We start from the raw sequence: 17,914 nt of genomic DNA, 5'->3' as shown, positions 1-17,914 counted from the left end.
GGTTTGTGGCTCTGTCTGTGTGATAACATCCTACTTTGACACGCCTTGTGTGGAATGTCACATCTCTAGTTGGAATCAAATGGTCACACCACTTCAGGATTGGGATCGTGCAGTTACTCAATGTCTACGTGAGGTAGAAATGCACATAATTGCCACAGATGCGCCATGAATGATGTTGATGGAGATTTTGTTTGAATAATAAACAGTTTGCGATTTTTCTATGGAATTGTCAATAATTCAAAAAAATGTAAAGCAAGACATCTGTGTGAAATTGCTAAAAAAAGACATTTGAGCTTCTACATTAGCAATCTGATGGATGTTTTGAAGTGTCTGAAGTCCATTTGTGTACCCATTTGTTATAGAGTAAAAATGCTTGATTTTTGATGAACGATGCTGCCTCTAAATAAGTGTTTCTGTCTGCAGGACATTATCAGGTCAGCCAGGGTTTTTCTTTGGACCACACCATGTCTCTTGATGAGAATGTTCAAGCAAGATGGAAACCAACGGAAGCAGTTGATGAACAGAACCTTGGCGCTTCTGAAATGGAATGAAATCACAGGTTTGTCAGTCAGCCAATTTGGTAAAACTAATTAAAGGGTATTTCATCCACAGTGTCCTAGAAGCACTGTTTTGTAGTTTAAATTACTTTTGCCTGGTACCACGTTTCAAGTCAACACCACTGCTATGACAGCAAATGCATCGGACATGAAGAAAGAGAATAAATAAATATATGTCAATATGTCACAGTATGTATGTAATATTATGGCACTTATGGTACTGACTTCACGTACCACTGGCCTTGAGTGTGGCTACCATCATGGATTTAGCTGTGTGAAAATGTTCTTTGGAAACAACAAAATCATAAAACTAGTTCCAAAGGGTTATATTCTCCCATCAACCTTCAATATAGGACCTATGGGGTCTAAATAGTCCATATTTCACTAACTAGTTGATTTTATGTATTTTCTGCTCAAGAAATTGAACTGGTATTTTTATTTCCAATGATATATCTGTATATATCTATATCTTTTTTGGAGCAATATGTAAATAACTAGAACGCCCCTTTTTTATCGCCAAAATCGACACACGCCCATGTCAGTGTCAGCAGCAGAGACCAAATTCACTGCATAACCAGTGTGGAAAAAGGAATGTACAGTACTATAACTATTAAGTGGCAGTATTTAGTCATATTTTATATATCGAAGCTGCCGAGCGTAATCCCCCCTACATCCAAAATGACAACTTTTCAGGAAATTAAGAAAAAAAGACATCATGCTTGCGTTTCCAAACACTGCTTTGTTCAAGTTGCTATTATACCTTATAAAATTATGCAAAATTATGTTCAATCGCTAATTTAATATGCTGAAAAATTGCTAATTTATTAGGTTGTCATCGATAAAATGGTACAAACACGGCCAGCCAGCTGTGCACATCAAAGTCTACCTGTGTCACACGACACCACCACCCTACAGAAAAGCCTTTAAAAGCAAACGCCTGTGTCACATTATCCATCCAAACTCTTTTGGAAGATGTTAGCGGTATTCGTGATGCAATCAATACAACTCGAGCTGACAAAACACGTGTATAATGGTGGAAATTAATTTACAAACACGTGCAGGAGCATGTGGCTGGCTTTTTCTTCGAGACATTTCAGCGATTTATTTAAAAAGACAATCCTACTAAAATTTGTTAATATCATTGTTTTCACTCATTATTATCTAAAAAATCTAAAAAATATATCCAGGCTTTCAATGTAGGCAACAATTATACCACAGAACAGTGAGGAAATGTCTTCGCCTTCTGGACTTGACGTGTCAGGCCGTGACAGGCTGACGTGACCAAAATGTGGGTGGACCAAAATCTGGCTGAAAATCAAATATTTTATTGGAAAAAAAAAGCCTAAAATTACTACTGAGTCTATATTGGGGGGATTTTTTTCTGCAGACATCGTTTTTAAGTCCGGAACTATGGAATAAGTGCCAATGTTCACAGAATTAGAGAGTTCCTCTAAGTCTGTCATTTAACCACCTTTGCCAGATATGCAATCTGATTGAACTAACCCTAAAATGTGAGCATTGCCTGTCAAATCTAGCTTTTTGCGCATTCTCCCCTAGACTTAAGTACTTTTGTCTTCTTACATGCGCCAGAGGCTGTACTAAATCCAGCGCCCCTTGAAGGTGAAACATATTGCACTTTGAGTTTAAATTCAGTTACAGCATGCCTTGCCACACGTTTTAAGGGATTTCCAGAAATGTATGTAGAGAGATGATCAGAAGATATTTGTTTGAGAGGAGCTGTGAGTCGGCTATTACAGCATTTTATCAAACTGCTTGCAACAACAAGAAAAATCAACGAGCGAATCCTTGTCACGTGAAAAACTCTTAACTCAAGGTACCACTAAACTGCATAATCCACTATATGAATTATATAATATTATGCTGATGATGGTGATGTCAAACTTCACAGGACAAGTGGTATGAAAAATAGATTATTATTATTATAGTTATTATAATGTTTAAAATGAAAGGCGCAATACTATATTTTACTGTGTTTAAATACAGCTCCAAAGGAATATCAAATAAGTGTAAAATGGTTCCATTTCTTTGCCCTATTGCTTCTTCCTCAGTGAGATCGCATCTGGGAATCAGCATGGAAATGAACCAAGACAGTTGGAACAAAGTAGCTGCCTGTGGTGCAATGTTGCTAGCTTCTCTTTGCTGGTTAACCCCCCACTTTTAGTCCTCGAGGGAGTCCCCGAATTTGATCCAAGGTTGCTTCTCCTATTATAAAAAAAAAAAAAAAAACCAACAATTTCACATCTGGTTTGTTTTAATTGTGGCTCAGCCTGCGTGGAGACATCAGTGGTGCTATGATGAATTTGCTCACATGCGTCACTGATCATGTGATAAAGAGGAACTGAATGCTCCCCCTGAGGTCCCTTGGGATGGATGGCGTTGCCTCTAATGACTTGGAGAACGCGTTATAGAGACTTGACAAAAGGAGTATGGAAGTCGTTTTTCAACAGTTGGACATTGCCTTGGCTCTGGGTGAGACCGACCAGAGAGCAACATCTTGCACAGGCTACACCCAGAAAACATAGTGTCATCACCAGGCAACCAATGTAGCTTTGTTGCAGTTTATTTGTCATGGCTTGCTGAGGTTTCATTGCCTCTCCCTCCTCATTTATGGAAGGGAAATACAGTATATGCCTTAAGCCATGGTGTCCAAACAATAGCCCTTTTTTTGTTTGTTTGTTTTTTTTAAGCAGCTTGTGGTGTAAACTATCAGTACATTTAAAAAGAAGAAATTTGTCCTCATGTCTCACTTCATCGTTTTCTACCAATCACACATAATTTAAATAACAACATTTCTATTCATAATGCGCCGATGAATAAAGATAATTCAGTTACAGCAGCAAGTACCATGAAACACCATTGTTCTGCTCCGTGCTAAGGTCAGCTTCGCACAGATTTCTCTTATTTTAGTTCTTAATGTGGGGAATGCAAAATTCCTGAAAGATCTATGACATTTTGATTTATCACTGTGCTGTTTTTTTTAATTTTTATTTTTTAAATGTGCAGTGCAAAATACATACATCGATCTATTTTCTTTCCCACTTATCCTCATCAGCCTATCCCAGCTGACTTTGGGCGAGAGGCGGGGTACATACACCCTGTTTACTGTATATCATACATTGACAGCCACTGACAATGTATGATGTACAGTAAACACAGTGTTAAGGGAGTAACCCATCCATCCATCCATCCATCCATCCATTTTCTGAGCCGTTTCTCCTCACTGGGGTCGCGGTCGTGCGGGAGCCTATCCCAGCTGTCATCGGGCAGGAGGCGGGGTACACCCTGAACTGGTTGCCAGCCAATCGCAGGGCACATACAAACAAACAACCATCCGTACTCACATTCACACCTACGGGCAATTTAGAGTCTCCAATTAATGCATGTTTTTGGGATGTGGGAGGAAACCGGAGGACCCGGAGAAAACCCACCCAGGCACGGGGAGAACATGCAAACTCCACACAGGCGGGGCCAGGGATTGAACCCGGGTCCTCAGAACTGTGAGGCTGACGCTCTAACCAGTCGTCCACCGTGCCGCCGTTAAGGGAGTAACCATGTAACTAAATTAACCATGTAACTAAATTACAAAAGCTCAGATTTTGTTCATATCACTTCCTCCTCCTAAAGACAACGCTTGTGATTGGCTCTCTCTTGTCATGTGCCATTCTGCAGCTGTCTCAAACATGACATATATGACCTCAAAGCGCTATCTCGTGGTGCAATCTACTAGTTTGTCTGACATTTTGAGAAGGTTAGACTCATAATTACACTTTTAAACAGTTTCATCTACATAGGTTTTGGACTTTTTTTTATGTAACATTCTGTTATCTGGGTTGTCATATGAAACAATATTGTCTAAATTGTGAACATTTGTCATTCGGTCAACGTAGTATGGTTTGGTGGTTTTCCACATCCTGTACACATATAATGCAACACATTTTTTTTGCTATGTATTATCATGTTTTGTTAATAGTATATTATTTGTGTAAAGAGCAAATATATAGTTAATTCCAAAATAATGATCTGTGAACCTACTTTTTTTAAGGATACATCAAAGGGTCCTGTTGATGCATTCATTCGAAATTAAGAAAAGTAATCAAAATGTTATAAAATGGAATTAGTTATATTACTTTGAGACAGTAATTGAAATAGTTATACTACTATTACATTTTCCACAGGGTAATTTGTAACTGTAACCAACTACATTTCCAAAGTAATTTTCCCAACACTGAGTATATAAAACAATATGTACAATACCTACATTGATGGATTGTTTTTAGTGTGGTAAATAAAAGTGAAGAATGTCAAAATAGCCAATGCATCCTTTGAATCCCTGTATGTGTTCTGTGGAAGAAGAGGTTTGGACAGCCCAGCCTTATGCGTTGACCTCTTTATATTTGTTGGAGTTATTCACTTGTCTTGTGACCTCAAGAAACTGAGGTGTGTTAAACTGAGGTTAATAGGGTTATTTTCTCCACCTCCTCACTTCCTCCCTCTCTTCTAACCCTAACCTCTTGAGGTCATGGCAGTCAGTCGTCCCACTGACAATAATGAATCAAAGAAGACTCGTGATTCCTGTATGTCTAGCCATCCTACAGTTGACTCCAGGTTGTCTCCGTCGGCCTTTAACATTCTAATTGAACACGTTTGCTGGGGGGTGTCGCACGGCCACCAAGATAATCCCTCAGGATTCTTCTTTTGTCTTTATAAATGCAATCAATAATACATTTTACATCCAGATTAGTGTCCAAGGGTAGTTTATAGATTCGTGTGGGACATGCCTAATGGTAGTGGAGACGCCTTGGAAGAACATAATGAATATTTCAGTCCCTTGATCCTTTCAGCATTTGTTGTACTGTGTGCTGTCAACTATCTCCACCTTAATTATAAAACCAAAGTTGTTTTATTACTTCATGTTCTCTGCTTTTATTCATTTTAAGTGAACATATGAACATATTGTGTGTGCAGATTATTTTGTTGTACTGTATTTTTTTGTTCACAGAAATATAACACTGTATGTGTAATATGAAAGGTATGTCATATATTTGTGGTATGTATTCGTCACGAGAGTTTATGGTCCATTTGAAAAAATGTTGTCAGCTTGATTTGGCTCCTGGAAAAAAGATGATCTTGATTTACCTTAATAAACAGATGATCAATTGCATGCTGGATTACTATATCAATTTGTATCAGTCTATGTGGAGACACGTGCTGTTCATCTAACAGTGGAAATGATGTAACATTCTTTCCACATTTAAGTACAAACTGCCTCATAAACAACGAGGATGTCATTGCTAATGAAGCCCCATTACCGTGCAGGCAACATAAGTTGGTTCCTACTGGACACAACCACCTTGGTAGTCTGTTAAAAGCTCAAATACCGTTCGTTAACTTTTTTTATTTGGCCATTTTTAATTTTGCTTATGTGAACCTGTCTGATTCCCATGATCTCGAGAAATGACAACCTTCTTCCTGTTTTCCAGCCACAGAGGTGCAGCGAGACAAAGCGAGCTTTGTGTGGTTCTGGCTCCAGTGTGCTCTCACTGAGATGTCTGAAACAGTTTTGCATTTCCTAAGCAACTTTTCTAAATCAAGCAGGACTACTTATTTGTGTTAAAATCAAACATTGAACATGAACTTGAATGGTGTGCACTGTAATTAAGTACTTATGTTACTAAAATGTTCAAAATAAATGCATTCATTCATTCATTTACCGCACCGCTTATCCTCATTAGGGTCGCGGGGGTGCTGGAGCCTATCCCAGCTATCTTCGGCTCAGAGGTGGGTTACACCCTGAACTGGTGGCCAGCCAATCGCAGGGCACATACAAACAACCATTTGCACTCACATTCACACCTTTGGGCAATTAACCTACCATGCATGTTTTTGGAATCTGGGAGGAAATCGGAGTACCCGGAGAAAACCCACACAGGCACGGAGAGAACATGCAAACCCTACACAGACGAGGCCAGATTTGAAACCGGGTCCTCAGAACTGTGAGTGCGGATTGTTTTTCTCTATATTGTGCTGTGAGTTAGCTCAGCCTATGCCACTGGCAAATACAATCGGCTTTGTTTTAACACCCTAATTAAAGCGACCCTTTGATCATTACAAGCAACGTTTTAAGATTCTGTAGTAAAATGATCGAGCTCATTATTTGAATTAAATCAAATGTTCTGCAGGTTTTAAGAAGTTGGTAGTTGAACAGCAGAGCTCATTCGCTTTTCACTTATTGTGACGCACACACAAAAAAAGCTTTTTAAAAGAAGCTTTTTAAATATATGATTTACCCACGCAAGGAAAGGTGTGCACAGCGAAAGCTTTACTGAACCTCTACATTTTTGAACGGAAAAGTTTGAACGTAATTCACTTTTGCCCATTTTAAGGTAATGGTAATGCTGGCAGACTGTTGGCATGTGTCACCATCATTGTTTTACTTAATGCCACTGCTTACTCGGAGCAGGTTCGGAACAAACACTCACTACGCACTTCATGCAAATCTAAACCAATGAGAGCCAATATAATAGTTGTATCTGCCTTTACACAGATAACTATATTAATATTACATACCGGTAATATATAAACTATTGAATGTAGTTGTAGTTTGCAGTGGAGTGCAACAGAGTTACATCATATCAAGAGGTACAATTTCACAAAACTCTAAACTACAGGTTATCATTATAATCTTGGCGATATACAGTTTACAGGATAATGACCACTGCCACGTATTTAAATAGAGTGGTGCCTTGGGATGTGAGTGATGCAACTTTCGGGTTTTCGAGATACCAGCTGTCGTTTGGATGATGAGCGCTGTATGGTGGCGGTGAATTCAACTCAGCTCACTTCACAACGAGCAGCAGTTTGGCATAGTGAACTAATATCCAAAAAGAGTCTTCAAGCCATTATTGCCACTCCCAGTTTGAATCAAGTTTATTTGTATAGCACTAAAATCACGAAATTCTCAAAAGGGCTTCACAGGCTCACAGTTGTCTAATCTAAACGCCCCAATCAGGCAAGGGAAAAACTCAAAACTCTATTTGGGGAATACAGAAACCTTGAGAAGGGACCGCAGACAGTGTTGGACCTGAACGAGTTCAATGAACGAAACTTCATGAACTAGTTCATATTTTGTGAGAACATAAACTGAACTTAGTTCAGTTCTGCCTAATGGACGTATTTTAGAACACGCTCATTCTGGCGTCAACGAACGGTTTACGAACGTGCCACGTTTTATTAAGGAGGAAAAAATCCACTATTTACGACCCTTCATATGTCAGCAGATAAACGCTGTATTTGGCAAGCGATGGGCGCCCTGCCATGGGCAACTGCGTTATGAGGATTCCCACTTCGTCTCGAGGCAGGACACGCCCCACTGCAACAGGAAAGGCAGGCTACGCAGATGTAACGAGATGACCATCCCAAACATGTATCACATTTGTATGAAATTAAAACAAAGTTTGTTAGGTTTAGGGCTAGGGTTGGGGTTTCAGGCGGTTTAGGGTGGGTTAAGGTTAGGATTAGGGTGGATTACGGTTAGCAGGAAACTTTAACGCCGCCATAATTCAAAAAATTTATTACGAGGAAAATTATTGTTTTTCCATCAGAATGCTTTTGTTAAAACTGTACGATCACACTGTCATGATATGACATATGATATGTGCTTTTGTAGTATGGGGTACCAAACCCTCTGAAACGGGCTGTTCGGTCCTTGTACGACTGGTGTCAGAGGTTGGTTCGCATTGCCGGCAGTAAACTGGATTCGTTTCCAGTGAAGGTTGGACTCCGCCGAGGCTGCCCTTTGTCCCCGATCCTGTTCATAACTTTTATGAACAGAATCTCTAGGCGCGGCGTAGAGGGGCTCCGGTTTGCTGCCCTCAGTATTCCATCTCTGCTTTTTGCATACAATGTGGTTCTGTTGGCTTTATCAAGCCGTGATCTCCAACTCTCACTGGAGCAGTTCCCAGCCGAGTTTGAAGCGGTTGGGATGAAAATCGGCACCTCCAAATCTGAGACTATGGTCCTCAGTCGGAAAAGGGTGGCGTGCCCTCTCCGGGTCGGGGATGAGATCCTGCCCCTAGTGGAGGAGTTCAAGTATCTCGGGGTCTTGTTCAGGAGTGAGGGAAGAATGGAACAGGAGATCGACAGGCGGATCGGTGCAGCGTCTGCAGTAATGCGGACTTTGTATCGGTTTGTTGTGGCAAAGAAGGAGCCAAGCCAAAAGGCGAAGTTCTCAATTTATCGGTCGATCTACATTCTTACCCTCACCTATGGTCACGAGCTGTGGGTCGTGACGGAAAGAACAAGATCCCGGATACAAGCGGCCAAAATGAGTTTCCTCCGCAGGGTTTCTGGGCTCTCCCTTAGAGAGAGGGTGAGAAGCTCGGTCATCCGGGAGAAGGTCAGAGTAGAGCCGCTACCCCTCCGCATTGAGAGGAGTCAGATGAGGTGGCTCGGGCATCAGAAAAAGTGGCAACAATAGGAAAATTAAATGCCAGTTTTTTGTTTTTTTTTAAAGAGAATAACCTGTCAGCAACATGTTGAGAGAAAAAATAAAAACGAGCTATGAACTAGTTAATTTTTGGAATGGTGAATTTAGTTCAAAATTTTTAATTATGAACTATGCACTGAACGTATTTGTTAAGTTGACGGCGCTGGCTCGGAAACGGAGAGGGGAGGTGGAGATCTTCGGTAGTGACGTAGATAAGCTCGAGAAATTCGAATGACCCGATTTAAAGCCTCTCGGCAGAAAACTCTCTGGATCTCAGGAATGCGTGGATGATTTCAATTCACGGCATTTAATTTCAGATGTTTACTGAGGCACCATATACGAGAAAAAGTTGGTTTGGCAAACTACGGGACGTTTAAAACAACCACATAACTTTGCCTACAAGGCTGCTAGCTTACTGCTAACACATAATGGGAAACACCATAGACGTGCCATCTGTGTGGTGGTGTTACAAGGAATGGACTTTAAACACAAATGGTGCATCAACTCAAGTAGACAGACAATATAAAAAAATACTCACAGGCATATATTCTTTATCCCCTGCAAAAAATGACAAATTATAGTAGCTTACTGAGTCACTTTAAGGAGTTTTGGAAGACTTTTTCGTTTGCGTCTGCATGACTGTATTATACTGCCACCCGGTGGCCAAGTCGTGCACACCAGAAGGAGGTGCTATGACTTCATGATGCGCAAACTGTTTAATTCTCTACATTCTGTTATGTTAATACTATATATCTTTTTATAAAGTACAATATTATAGAGTGCTTTCCTTATTAAAAAACATGGCACTTCCGTTCATTTCAATGGGGAAAGATAATTTGCGATACGAGTGTTTCAGTTACAAGCGTAGTCATGTGACAAATCCACTCGTATTTCAAGGTTCCACTGTACTTTGCATGCCACCCAAGCTTCTTTAGAGATGAACAAAAATAAATACTCTAAAACTGCAATTTAAACCGAAGCAAATTACATGATATAGTGCATTATTACCTGTAAGTGACAGGCTCTGGAGCGGAATAAACAGTGAACCCTAGTATACCCATGTCTGCACATATGACACAAAACTGTGGTGGTAGTATAAATTATGATAATTGCCCCAATGCAATTTTAAATCTTTGAATGTCATGTAAACGGCTTGAGGTTCACTCAGTTTGCACAATGCTGTTTTATTCTAACGGCACATGGGACAGCTCCATGACGTGGGAATGGTCTGTTTCTCGTTATCGACCAATTTTCTTGGGTCCTTCTCACTCACTTCCTCTTTGTTTGTTCCTTTGCCATTCTTTCAGAAGAAGTGGTTTGCAAGACGGTGGTGGTCACAGTGATTCAGCATGCTGGCCTTTTCAAATAATCACCAGAAGACCTTAAGCTGAGGCAGGGTCGTTATAGTTAGTTGGCTGAGTCACAGTGAATGGGTGCAACATGCTCTGTGTGTATAAAGTACTCAATGTCTTAACACATCATTTACTCCCAATACAATGATCATCACTAAGATGTGAAACTTTTTAATGGAGTTCAGTTCATTTTGGAAAGGTGCACAATTTGTATGCACGTACATTGCAAACAGAAACAACAAGCAGTTCCTATCACACTGCCCTGTTGAAATCAATTATTGCTGCTGTATTTGGTGAAACCAAGTACCGGCAAAAAAAGAAATATATGTAGGCCTACATGTTCATCGGAAACGAGGCAAAGGTTTCATTCCTAAAAAGTACATTTAATAATATTGTAAGCCAGTCTAACATCGTACTCCGTTTGAACACTAAAAACTGTGCTTAAATATAACAAAATACAAAAACAGTACTTAAATAATAATTTAATTCAAATGTATTACAGATGAAAGTTAGATACAAATTTTGGCTTGCATTTCAAATGAACTGCAAACATGTTGCACTAAAAGTTAAATACAACTGAACTGTATTTAACAAGTTTAGTACTTGTAATTACTCTTTTCGTCAATAATGTAGAATTTTTCAAATATATTGAGCCTTAATTTGAGGCAAGTGGCAATTATATTTAGCATAAACAACACATGCTTTATTAGAAATTTATTTAATCTTTCATACAAGGTTATCTGCAAAGTAGTTGATATTTTTACCCACCTTTAATTTTTAGTTTGACTAAGGAATCTTAATATACTAAAGATCAACTCACAAGCAAATTTAGTTTTGGTATATATACAGTGCTGAGAAAAAGTATTGGCCCCCTTCTCAAATTCTTATATATTTGCATAGTTTCCCCACTTTAATGTCGAATATCATCAAACAAATGTAAATATCAGACAAATACAACCCAGGTGAACTTACATTTTTTATATGGCGATTTCATTCATTAAGGAAAAAAACAAAACTATTCAAAGTTACCTGGCCTGGCCCAAAAACTAAATATGAGGTCCATCGTCAATCACAAATGCATGAAAAAAAGAACGTCTCTCTTTGAAAAATCCATCTTAAATCAGTCTATACTGTGCTTCTAGTCATAAACTTACATTTCTCCACCACTTAATGTAAACACAAAGAAAAGGAAAACATATATGGACCTGATTTTGATTTGTGAGAACACAATCAAAATTAGTTCTTATGCTGCTTACCTTTTTTGGCCTCCAAATAAAGCTTGAGGGATCATCCTCAGTGGTCTGGGCCTCAATGCTTGGCTCCAAAGGATCAAGGTTCACATCTGTCCAGAGGCAACTTAATTTTCCCACGGAATAGATGGCTCACCCGCAAAAAAACACTCGTTTTTCTTGTAGCTGGAGGTTACGCTTTACGGTTCATTATGTAGCGATACAGACAATAATAATTGTCAGTTTTGAGTGACGTGAGACAGGTATGAATTTGACTTTGTTTCTTTATGGTGATTTAGTTTGCAGGGAGAACGGTACTGCATCATATTGTAATATATCCATGCGGCCATTTTCTTTTGCTTATCCGGAGTTGGATCGCGGAGGCAGCAGCTTAAGCAGGGAAGCCCAGACTTCCCTCTCTCCAGCCACTTCATCCACCTCTTCTGGGGGGATCCCGAGCCATTCCCAGGCCAGCCGGGAGACATAGTCATTCCAGTGTGTCCTGGGTCGTCCCCAGGGCCTTCTCCCTGTGGGACGTGCGCGAAACACCTCACCAGGGAGGCATCCAGGGGGCATTTTAACCAGATGCCCTAGCCATCTTCTCTCGATGCGGAGGAGCAGCGGCTCGACTCTGAGCCCCTCCCGGTTGACCGAGTTTCTCACCCTATCTCTACGGGAGAGCTCGGACATCCTGTGGAGGAAACTCATTTCGTCCGCTTGTACCCGCGATCCTGTTCTTTCGGTCACAACCCACAGCGCTTGACCATAAGTGAGGGTAGGAACGTAAATTGACCGGTAAATTGAGGGTTTTGCCTTTTTGCACAGCTCCTTCTTCACCACGATAGACCGATACAGAGTCCGCATCACTGCAGACAATGCAGCGATCCGCCTTTGGATCTCCCGCTTCATTCTCCCCTCACTCGTGAACAAGAAAAAACATTTTTTGTTTGTTTTTGTTTTTTTACCCCCAAGAATTGCATCTACTACTAAAAATAAATAAATAAATACACTGTTGGTAACACTTGTCTAGAACATGACTACATGTAGAACCTTAATTCTAGGATCTGGAGTCACCTTCGCAATTCACCTGATAACATTTCCATCCATCTATTTTCTATGACACTTGTCCTCAGGGTCGTGGATGAACTGGAGTCTATCCCAACTGACTTTAGGGAGAGGTGGGGTGTTACCCCGGACTGGTCACCATCCAGTCACTGGGCACATGTAAACAACCATTTACACTTATAGTCACACTAATGGACAATCTAGAGCAGTGGTTTTCAAACATTTTACACCAAGTACCACCTAAACAATACTCAGCTTTCCAAGTACCATCATCATGACCAGCATGAAAATATACCAGTGTAGTAGAGCTAAGTGTTCATCGACAATCCATCCATCCATCCATTTTCTGTACCGCTTTATCCTCACAAGGTTCGCGGGCGTGCTGGAGCCTATCCCACCTATCTTCGGACGAGAGGCGGGGTAAACTCTGAACTGGTCGCCAGCCAATTGCAGGGCACATATAAACAAACAACCATTCGCGCACACACTCACACCTACGGGCAATTTAAAGTCTTCAATCAACCTACCGTGCATGTTTTTGGGATGTGGGAGGAAACCGGAGTGCCCGGAGAAAACCCACGCACGCACGGGGAGAACATGCAAACTCCATACAGGCGGGGCCGGGATTTGAACCCTGGTCCTCAGAACTGTGAGGCAGATGTGCTAACCAGTCGGTCACCGTGCCGCCTCATCAACAATGACACAGATTTTATTCCTAAAAAAGTTTGTTTCATATTTTGTAAGCCACAACATTATGCTGAACACTGTGCTTGAACATCGGAAAATACAAAAATGTTTTACTTAAGACTCATTTAAAATGTATTGCACGTAAAAGTTCAATAACAATTGTACCCGAATAAGTGTTTAAAAATAAAAATGTCTTTAAGGTTTAATGCAAATTTAGTGAACTTAAGTTCCTACAACTGAACTGTACTTCTTTAGAGAATTGCTGAGCTAGAGTATCCTGTATAATATGGGAGGAAGCCAGGGTACCCAGAGAAAACCCATACAAGCATGGGTAGAAAATGCAAACCCCACACAGGAGGGCTGGAGACAGATTCAAACCCCAAACCTCAGAACTGTAAGCTAGAGGTACTAACCATTAAGCCACCCACCACGCTACCCTGCTAATAGTCCTTAAATCTGTACAGTACTCTCTTATTAATGCTTATTTAAGCTATCTTCATCCACTGTGCTGTCTACATTTGGAATAAAATCCCTGGATGCCTTTCAATCTAAGCTTTTTCACAATGTGTATTTTTATCATCTCGATGTTGACCTCATTTATCTTCTGCTTTTTCAAGGACATTTTTATTTGATTTATGAAGGAAAATGTGCTGAGCGAAACTAAGGTTGGTTTACGTTTGAAACATTCATTTCGACATGCCGCCAAAGAAAACACAGGAGTTTATTCTTACTCGGGCAATGTTTTCCACAGTTGTCTTATGACTGTAGTTTATAGTACTGGAGGGTTCCCTGGTCTCTTCAACATTGCAGCTTTATCCGTTTCAATAAGACAAATCCCTGCGGGCTCAGAGAGAAATTTAATGCCCCTTTAATGCTGTCTGAAGTGGCATGGGGCCGGAGATAGACCACCTTTATGAGTCATGTGATATGTGGGTCATCATGGGGCCCATGCAGCAGATCTCATGGATCAAACATTCTTTGATTGGCTCTTTAATGCCATAATTTATGGAGTCTGAGAAGCAACAGCAGATCCTGGCTTGCGCATGCAGCAGAGACGATTCACACAGCAGTAAGTGACTTGCAAATTCATGCCGGCGACTCGTTTCAAAAGGTAAAGCCGTAAAATGATTAAATGATTCCCGTAACCCCGAGCAAAGTGGTCGTTTATGAACATCCGGGTCAGGCGGTAAATTCCATGCAGAATCCAGTTCGGTCTTAGTACTGTGTCAACGTCCTCGAGAAGTGTCACCGGGAGGTCTACAGTATGCCACCTTCTATGAGGGTCAACATCACTGTGAAGTGCTTTTGGTGTCGTCATCACTATCATTCAGTCGAAATGAAAATGTACTGGAAAAAAAAAATTGAGTCATTTTGATCATGTATATTCTATTTTAAGAATCATATTGAACATTTGCATACTGTATGTCCCTGAAATATAGGTTAATTGTTCCTTTTGGAAACTGTCTGAAATTTTCACTGGCGTTACTAGCAGAATTTTGTCTTTCTTCACTGGAGGCTAAAACAGTGACTCGTTGCAGAATAAATACTTAAAGCAATGTTTCAGAATTTAAAAAAAGTTGAGATAGGACAATATTTTTTCAAAATTTAAAATAAAAATGAAAAAATGTTGGGCATAAGATATCACACTTTTTGTTTGAAATGTAGAAAAAAGTCCGGCGCGGTGCGTATTGTAACTTTGCGAGGGGGCGAGTTAGACCGGGTTGTCGTAATCTTGCAGACGAGCAGAGCCGGCGTATTTAACAAAAGGGACTGTCTGAAAAATTAGGGCGCACGAAAACTGAGGTTCAACTGTAGTTCCCCGTTGGAGATGTTCTATGTCTGTTTTTTTATTTCCATTTTTTTTTTTATCCATGTCCATCTATAAAGCACCCTAGCTCAAATCCAGAGGTGGCAAAAGTACTAACACTCTGTACTTAAGTACAGATACTTGTGTGGAAAAAAAAAAAAAGATTCTCGTTGAAGTACTGATTCACCCACTTTACTTAAGTAAACATAAAAAAGTACGTATATTGTCAAATGTACTTGTAGAAAAACTAACAAGTAAAAATGAAAATGTTCTGTTAATTATAAACAGTACCTGTTTTGACACAACAACAAAATTCTCTTGACACAAGTTAGTTTCCTTCATTTATCAACTTTCAAAGTGTTCGTACTGAGAGCAAAAAAAAAATAACTGTGCACAGCTTTGCTACTCGCTTAATTCTGACAGCATAATCGTCACTGAACTGATATCAGATCCTACATGAGCAAAAATAAATAAATAAATGCGACAACAAACAATTGTCTTAAATAAGGCCATGAGGAATATCTTCTCTGAATGTGTTGCATCATAGTTGATGTCCACGTTCCTTCATGTCGCTGCTGTCCCTGTTTGTTTTCTGTCTTAAAGGAGTTTGATCAATAAAGACCTCAACCATGGTTGATTTTTACCTCTATTTGCGACTTTTACGACATGTCGTCATCCACGGAGGTTGAACATACTGTAATAGACACATACAAAAATACACATGATGTTTTAGCAAAATAAGTACTACTCTGTAAAAGTAAAAAGCCATCAGAAAAAGTAAAAGGCCTACTCAACCTACAGATACCTGAAAAATCTCGTAGTCTAATATACTAACAAAGTACTTGGTTACGGTACTTCCTACCCCTGCTCAAACCCGATGTAGGCCTATCTGAGAAGAACTCCATCCCACCTGCCAGCACTGACAAAATTGTGCTGCTGGCAACAACAACAAGATGTGACTCAATTTGAAGCAAGAGACATGACTGTACCACCCTGTTTCCATTGCGCACCCATGAGCAAGAGATGCGCGCACAGGACGCTGATTGAAAAGGCGGACTGCTCGGATTTGCATCCTGATCAAAGCAGCAACAACTTTAATAACACCAGACTGTTTGAGATGTTTTGTTATGTTTTGGAGAAAAGCAGATAATAAACCATTATATAATCTGGTCCTCCAGCAGCCCGCGAACCTAGTGAGGATAAGCGGTACAGAAAACGGATGGCTGGAAGGATGGATCATTTGGTTCAAGCATTAACGGTACACTTTTTATGAGACTTTTATTTGTCATATCATATATTTTGCTTTTCGATGCTACATTGTTACAAATAGTAGCTACTCAGGCACCTGAAAAAAACAAAAACATTTTAGTATTACTGTAATTAAAGGAAGAGGGTTACAAATCAATGCTAATGTTAGTTTTTGATCAAGAATACGTGCTAGCTGGCCAAAAACTAACTTAGCTATATAATAATAAAAAGAACACATTTCATATTTGCCATTCAACGGCCTTACCAAGTGGTTGAAATGTCACTTGATGCTTAAAGAAAATAGTATGAGAAAAAACAGGAAGAAAAGTTACTTTTTAAAAAGAAATACACAGCTCAAAGCTTTGGGGACTGTATTTGTTTGTATTATTGTATTTGTGTTTTTTAATGCATGGAAATATTGCAGTAATATGAAATATTACCATGGTAATATTACCAGGGTTGCGTTGGTTTAAGAGACGCACCCCAATACAACTGAAAACATTGAAAAATATGTCAAATTGAGGCGACGGCGTACTTATGCAACTACCCATGGTGAGAGCCATCAGTTTGATGATGTCATTTTTGCTGAGTTATGTAGCCCACTTTTTTTTTCCAGTCACTTTCAAAGTACTTATACCACTGGTGGTAGGTGGGCACCCTCTAGTGGTAATTGAAAAAATAACTGACCAAGTCGAGTTCAATTGTATTTAACTTTTGAGTACATTGGAATAACATTTTAAGAACTGTGTTTGAATATTTATTAAGGCACATTTTTTAGCCTTTTTTCTGTAATCCATTTTAATTGAATGGTTATTTAAGTACAGTTCCCCCACCGCCCTATATTTAAGCACAGAATTAATGTTCAAACTGCATAATCTTACAACGGCTTGCAATACTATGAAATATAGTTTTTAGGAATAAAACCTCATTTTGAAGAACACTTAACTATGCTTGCTTCTATTTTAATGTTGGTCATTATAGTGGTATTTTGAGAGCAAATCTTTGTTATGTGGTACTTGGTGTAAAAGGTTTTAGAACCACCGCGCCAGGTGACAAACGGTTTTAGTAACAGGGTTTTGTGTATCTTAAGAGATGCGACTACAGAGCATAATTACTACTATCGAACATATGTCTGTGATAAAACAAAATGTTTAAACAATTACAAGGAAGAGTATAGAAACACAATCATACAAAAAAAAAAAAAAAAGCTGATCCAAAACTTATTTGGTCATTAAGAGGGAGGGACAAGTGACAAAAAAAAAAGCCATTTTTAGCGGTGCTCAAGAGCTGTTTGAAACCACCTTTACTCGAGCTGCAGTTACAATTTTTGTCTCAGGAGAACTCTTAAGTTTCACAACAAGGGCATGTTTCTGTATTTTGTGCAGGGATCGTTTGAAATTTCATGGGGGTGCGTGTGACCAAAAATGTCCTCCAATTCTGGGATGCCCCATTTGTTTTAAAGT

The 17,914-nt window shown here is 39.6% G+C and overlaps 1 protein-coding gene across 1 annotated transcript in view; it reads left to right on the top strand.

The window, feature by feature from the left end:
• Positions 1-461: 461 nt before the first annotated feature.
• The window catches only part of LOC133400070 (versican core protein-like), a 55,871-nt gene continuing 38,418 nt past the window's right edge, over positions 462-17,914 (top strand). The window contains exon 1 of the mRNA XM_061672286.1: positions 462-559. Within this exon, the coding sequence (XP_061528270.1) occupies positions 548-559 (12 nt within the window). The 5' untranslated portion in view covers positions 462-547. The remainder of the gene's footprint in view (positions 560-17,914) is intronic.

Source organism: Phycodurus eques, chromosome 3 (assembly GCF_024500275.1).
Source record: "Phycodurus eques isolate BA_2022a chromosome 3, UOR_Pequ_1.1, whole genome shotgun sequence".
NCBI lineage: Eukaryota > Metazoa > Chordata > Actinopteri > Syngnathiformes > Syngnathidae > Phycodurus > Phycodurus eques.
The sequence above is the reverse complement of the archived record's forward strand: the minus strand, read 5'-3'. Positions and strand labels throughout refer to the sequence as shown.